The sequence below is a fragment of the Medicago truncatula genome, chromosome 1 (genome assembly GCF_003473485.1).
Source record: "Medicago truncatula cultivar Jemalong A17 chromosome 1, MtrunA17r5.0-ANR, whole genome shotgun sequence".
NCBI lineage: Eukaryota > Viridiplantae > Streptophyta > Magnoliopsida > Fabales > Fabaceae > Medicago > Medicago truncatula.
In genome coordinates, this window is record NC_053042.1 from 13,883,716 (window position 1) to 13,890,863 (window position 7,148).

General features: G+C 33.2%; 1 protein-coding gene across 1 annotated transcript; it reads right to left on the reverse strand.

The window, feature by feature from the left end:
• Positions 1 to 1,385: 1,385 nt before the first annotated feature.
• On the reverse strand, positions 1,386 to 1,965 carry LOC120578052 (uncharacterized). Its single transcript, XM_039830129.1, has 2 exons — positions 1,747 to 1,965; positions 1,386 to 1,703 (listed from the first exon to the last, which is right to left on the reverse strand). Exons 1-2 carry the CDS (start codon positions 1,963 to 1,965, stop codon positions 1,386 to 1,388), a joined length of 537 nt encoding a protein of 178 aa, XP_039686063.1.
• Between the last annotated feature and the right edge of the window lie 5,183 nt (positions 1,966 to 7,148).

Consider the following 7,148-nt stretch of genomic DNA (forward strand, 5'->3'; position numbering starts at 1 on the left):
CCAACATGTACTTCACACATAGGGCTGAAACAGTCCGTTCTAGCTAACACAAAGTGACCGTTCTCATCTCTAATGCACATCCCTATTCCAACCAGATTCGCCGTCTCGGAAAAAGCTGCGTCAATATTACATTTAAACCTCCCTAACCTTGGTTTTATCCACTTCACGTTGCTAGCTGGGTATTCTCGTCTGACAGTACTTCCTTGAATGGACCTTGCTGCCTTCCAATCTTCTAACAGTGATTTGGCACGATAAAAAACAAAGCCTTGCGCATCAGTTACTTCTTTCCAAATCTTATTGTTTCTCTGCTTCCAAATACTCCATATAATACAGCCAAAAAGAGAAGCATCTTCATGTTGCAGTACCTGAAGTGTTTTGAAGATAACTTCCTTGATATCCTGATATCCCTCTAGAATATGGTTGACAGAATAGTAAGCATTCCACATACTCCAAATATTCCTGCTGCCAGCACATTTGAATAGCAGATGCATGCTGTCCTCTTCATCCAAATTACAAAGTGCACAAACACTAGTGCAATTAACTCCCTTGTCTCTCAACCTTTTACGCGTCGGAAGACAATTCCTACAAATGCGCCACATGAGATTTTTAACTCTCGGTGGCACCTTGAGTTTCCAAACCAAATCCCATGCGCCTTCTACTTTGAAGTGAGATGTGTCTAATAATTCATTTAGACATAAGCGGTAAGCACTACGAACTGAATATTCCCCGTTATTCTCCTTTTTCCAGATGAGTCGGTCTTCACGCACTGAAGAATATAAGGGTGTCGCAACAATATGCTCCACTATTTGCTCACTAAAAATTGAATGAAGAAAGGGGACATCCCAACTCTTCTGATTCGGTAATAAACAGTTTGAGACTCGTAAGTTCGCCAAGGTAGTTGCAACATCATCAAGAGGGAAGATGGTGACATTGTCTTTCATCCAATAATTGTTCCAAACTGAAATGGACGTACCATCACTAATTTTCCATCTACTACCTGCTCTGAGAATGAATTTTGACTTACAGATACTTCTCCAAACGAAACTTGGGTTGTGACCTAGCTCGGCTTCAAGAAAATTACAACGCGGAAAATATCGAGCTTTAAATATTCGAGCTATGAGTGTGTCTGGTTTTGTCAAAATTCTCCAGCCTTGTTTTCCCAACATTGCCATTTTGAAGGTGCCCAAACTTTTAAAGCTCATCCCTCCATCTTTCTTGTGCATAGATAATTTATCCCAAGACATCCAGTGTATACCTTTCCTATGTGATCCTAAGTGACCCCACCAAAAAGAATTCATCATTTTCTCAATTTCATCACACAACGACGAAGGCAGAGTAAATAGGCTCATAAAATATGTTGGGATTGATTGAAGGACAGATTTTATCTACACTTCTCGACCAGATTTACTACTCCACGAATTGATCTTTTTCCAAACTCTATCCTTGATAAAAGTAAAAGTAGCTTTCTTGCTTCGACCAATCATAGAAGGTAACCCAAGATATTTACCTATACCTAGCACCGCTTTAACTCCAAGGATATTAGCTATATTATTATGATCAGCTGTTGAAACATTTCTGCTACAAAAGACTTCTGACTTTTTGAGATTAACCGCTTGACCTGACGCTTTCTCATAAGTTGATAGAATATTTCTCATTTTCAAAGCTTGATTTGAAGTAGCATGAAAAAAATAAGAAACAGTCGTCTGCAAAAAGTAGATGTGATATAATGGGCGCATTATTACAAACCTTCACACCATTCATTTCTCCTCTTGCTTCAGCTTTCCGAATAAGCGCGAATAAACCTTCTGCACAAATAATAAAAAGATATGGTGATAAGGGGTCTCCCTGCCTCAAGCCTCTACCAGGAATAATAGGTCCAGTAACATTACCATTGACTAGTATAGAATAGTCAACGGTTTCAACACACAGCACAATCCATTTAATCCACTGCTGAGAAAAGCCCATTTTTTCCATAACCTCTCGAAGTCTATTAAAAAATATATTTTAATAGACATGATACTGTTTCATAGTTTTTACTTTTTAATTATATTAGTTATACGTTGTTTCAATGTTTCATATTATAAGAGTAATGATTTCTGCTAATTTGTTTTTATGTAGGTTGCATTTCCTAATTTGGATACCCTTAAATTGAGCTCACTTCTCAATTTGAATCAAATTTGGGATGACAATCATCAATCAATGTGCAACTTGACTAGCTTGATTGTGGATAATTGTGTTGGATTGAAGTATTTATTCTCATCTTCTTTGGTTGAAAGTTTTATGAACCTCAAACACCTTGAAATAAGTAACTGTCATATGATGGAGGAGATAATAGCTAAAAATGACGGAAACAATGCACTGAAAGAGGTATGATAATTCTATTATTGGGAGCATCCAATTAATTTTAAATAATTATTTATACTGATGGTGGTTATTCATGATTTCATAGGTTCATTTTTTGAAATTAGAGAAAATCATATTGAAGGATATGGACAGCTTGAAGACAATATGGCATCACCAATTTGAAACATCGAAGATGTTGGAAGCGAACAATTGTAACAAAATTGTGGTGGTTTTTCCTTCTTCAATGCAAAACACATATAATGAGCTTGAGAAGTTGGAGGTTAGAAATTGTGATTTAGTTGAAGAGATATTTGAATTGAATTTGAATGAAAATAATAGTGAAGAGGTTATGTCACAATTGAAAGAGGTTACTCTATATGGACTGTTGAAGTTGAAAAAGATATGGAGTGCAGATCCTCAAGGAATTCTTAGTTTTCAAAATCTAATAAATGTACAATTGAAATTGTGTCTAAACTTGGAGTATCTATTACCACTCTCTGTAGCCACTCATTGCTCACATCTCAAGGAACTTAGTATAAAATCTTGTTGGAAAATGAAGGAAATTGTTGCAGAGGAGAAAGAATCTAGCATGAATGCAGCTCCCATATTTGAGTTTAATCAACTAAGTACTTTATTGCTTTGGGACTCACCTGAACTCAATGGTTTCTATGCTGGAAATCACACTCTGCTATGTCCATCTTTGAGAGAAATTAATGTTTGCAAATGTACAAAGTTGAATTTGTTTAGAACTCATTCGACAAGAAGCTCCAATTTTGGAGATGACAAACACTCTGTTTTAAAGCAACAACCACTTTTCATTGCTGAAGAGGTATGCATATCAATATAATAAATGTAGGATTTGTTTTTTGTTTTTCTCTACAGTAAGGAATTAGTGTTATTCTTTTGAAATACCAAACAATAATTATTATACTTGTACTCAATTAAATAATTCTGATTCATTCAGCTTTTAAATTAGATGCCGTGTAAAAGTATTTGACAATTTCTTGAGGAAAAAGTACAGACGTATTGGCAAAAATTAAAAAGACAAATTTTAGTCTGTAGTAATTATTGTTTAAATATGTTTTAGGTGATTCCAAACTTGGAGTTTTTGAGGATGGAACAGGCGGATGCTGACATGCTATTGCAAACCCAAAACACAAGTGCCCTCTTTTGCAAAATGACATGGATATGCTTTAATGGCTATGACACTGATGATGCTAGCTTTCCTTATTGGTTTCTTGAAAATGTGCATACTCTTAAGTCACTATATGTTGAGGAGAGTCTCTTCAAGAAGATTTTCCAAGATAAAGGTGAAATAAGTGAGAAGACTCATACACAAATACGTGAGAAGAAGACTCATCCACATATCAAAAGACTGATATTGAATCAATTACCTAAACTTCAACATATATGTGAGGAAGGATCTCAAATTGACCCAGTTCTTGAGTTCCTTGAATACTTACATGTTGATAGCTGTTCTAGTTTGATAAATTTGATGCCTTCCTCTGTCACCCTTAATCATCTCACAATGTTAGAGATAATAAAATGCAATGGGCTAAAATATTTGATTACAACTCCTATTGCACGAAGTTTGGACAAGCTCATTGTGCTGAAGATAAAATATTGTAATTCACTTGAAGAAGTAGTTAATGGAGTAGAAAATGTTGACATTGCTTTTATTAGTTTACAAATTTTGATGTTGGAATGTTTGCCAAGCCTCATCAAGTTTTGCTCTAGTGAGTGTTTCATGAAGTTTCCGTTGTTGGAGAAAGTAATTGTGGGGGAATGTCCTCGCATGAAGATTTTTTCTGCCAGAGACACAAGCACACCAATTCTTCGAAAAGTTAAAATTGCAGAAAATGATTCAGAATGGCATTGGAAAGGAAACTTAAACGATACAATATACAACATGTTTGAAGATAAGGTATGTTTATTCAGAATGGCATTTGGGTTTCTATTTTCTCTTGTTTTCTTTGGATGCATAGTAGTTGATTTTTAATTTACATAATAGTTGAACTTTGTGGAAAAACAACTATTTGGAGACTTTAAAAGTACTTCGCAATATAATCTTAAAAAAAGTAAAAGAGATACATAGTGTCAAAAGAAAGAAAGTCATATTTGATAAAAAGAAGAAAAAAAATCATAGAAATGGACCCTGAGGTTGTAACAAAGACTTCAAAATTCAAAGAGTTTGTAGTCATGTTTGATAAACAATTATAATAATATAAATATATGCTGTTAAAAAAAATAGTAATTTTGATTTTTTTTTAGGGTAGTAATTTTGATTTGTCTCTTCATATATAGTCCTTATATTAATTAACCAGCTTAGTGAGTGCTAGCCATGGAGTGCTTTGTCGTGACCTTATAACGACTTTCATATTTTGACATATATAAAACACATGTAGTTTGGTAAATCATAATTAATATGAATATTGAACCAAAAAAATTAGATAATATGAACAGTGAGTTTCATAACCATTTTTTAAGATGATTTTCTAAAGTACAACTCTACTATAAAAAAATACAAGGTATCCAGTACGTGTAAATATTTTATTATTTTTTTATAAAAAAAATAAATATATAAATATTGAATGGATGTTTTGGCAAAAATTTGTTTGATTTTACTCCAATTAATGCTTACATTTAAATGTTTATTTTGTATAGGTCCAATTTAAACATTCTTTATTGTTGGAGAAATATACCGTTAAAAATTGAACTTTTTTCTCACTATATCACCTGTGTGTGTGGAAATGATGAAAAGAATAATTTAGATTCCACAAGAGATGAAAAAATTGATTTATATTTTAATGGAGATGAATCATTCGATCTTAACCTCGAAGGCGAGTGGAAAATAGATTGATTTAATTTTTAATGAAGATGTATAATTGGAGGAGAATAAGAAATGTTAACCTCATAATTTTTAAATATTAGCGCAATAAAAATAGCGCTTGTTAGACTACCTTGAGAACCAGCAGACTTCTTTGAGGAATGACGCTGATGTTGTTGATGAAAGTGTGTTAGCGCAATAGTTGACAAAATCTAACTAATTTTCATGAAAATATAAATTTTTTTAAAAAATATGATAATTTATACGTGTTAGTGCAATAGAAAGAACTGACAAACGGTTACAAAAAATATACCAGCGTTAGCCCGTCCAATGCTAGTATATATAAAGAACGTCAATTGTCCTCGTGAGCTTAGCTCAGTTGGTTTGGACAATGCATAATGTATATAAGGTAGGAGTTCAAACCCGGCCACCATATAAAAAAAGCACGTCACTTGAAAGGCAAATTAGCGTTTAGATAAATATAATGATAATTTAAATTATCATTTTGTGAAAAAAGATATACGTGGTTATTTATAAAACAAAACACCATAGAAGTAGTTTAATACGTGAACTTATAACTACTAACGCTTAATAATGTTTAGAAACTAAAAGTCGTATTATAGGTGATTGCATCCTATACATATATATAGAGCATTAGCTACAAACAATCTACTCAATAACTACCAACTACTAATATTTCTTTTGACTTTTTTTTTTTTGTGGTGGTCGAGGTTTGAACCTTGAATCGGCAAAAGTTATTATGCATAAGTCATTTTCTTATGCACCCTGCATAAACACTTCACAAAACAATTAGACAATTATTTTGGTTTCTCATATAAGACTATCAAAACCATTAAACCATAATTATTGTTTCAGTAATAATTTCAGTGTATAACATCTTAATCATTATTTAAAACCATGTAACAATAATAATTTCATTAAAAACCATTACACAATTATCTTGGTTTCACATACAAGATTATCAAAACCATTAAACTATACTTATGGTTTCAGTAATCCATACCCTGAAGTTTGTTTCAATTCAGCAACAATCCTTTCTGCAAATTAAGTGTATCGTATGACGACGATGGAAAATGAAAATTGATGTGGTGTGTTGTTGCTGTTGATTGTTCCTCATTTGATGTGTCCGTGTCGGTGTTGCCGTGGACACTGGATTGTTATGCAAATGTTGACGGTTACCAAGTTAAGCATATGTATATATTGTTTTGCTAAAAGCTTAATCTAAAAATTAAAGACTTGTGCATATATGTGTTGCCATGACCACATACCAGTAAAGTGAACACGTGAATTGCAGAAATAAACTGGCCATTAATTAATGAAAATTCGGTATCGTGCCAAAAAAGATGAAGAAACGGAATTGTGGTTTCGCTTGGGGGTGTATGACAAAATGGGTTGGGGTGTACAAAGCAATTATGTTGGGCAACCGGTTAATGGGTTGGGATTTATGCAGAGTGCATAAGGATGCCTTATGCATGATAACCGCACCCCCTCGAACCTTGCATATATTATGCATTGTCCTTACCAACCGAGTTAAGCCCATAAGGACAAAATTTCTTTAGGCTAGATTAATTTTAAAAGTTAGCATTAAAGAAAATTATTATTATCTTTAATTTTAAAATGAATAGAATTGTTTTTTTTTTGCTTTACATTAATTAGTGTGTAAAAAACTATTTTGTAAATGCATTATATTTTACTGCTACGTTTGTTGAACTAACTCACAACACAATTGTTTTCACAGGTGGGATTTTGTAGTTTCGAGCATTTAAAACTATCTGAATATCCCGAGTTAAAAGAGTTCTGGTATGGCCAACTTGAGCATAACGCATTTAGGAGTTTGAAGCATCTAGTGGTTGATAAATGTGATTTTTTATCCGATGTGCTCTTTCAACCTAACTTGGTAGGAGTACTGATGAACTTGGAAGAATTAGATGTTGAGGATTGTAATTCATTAGAAGCA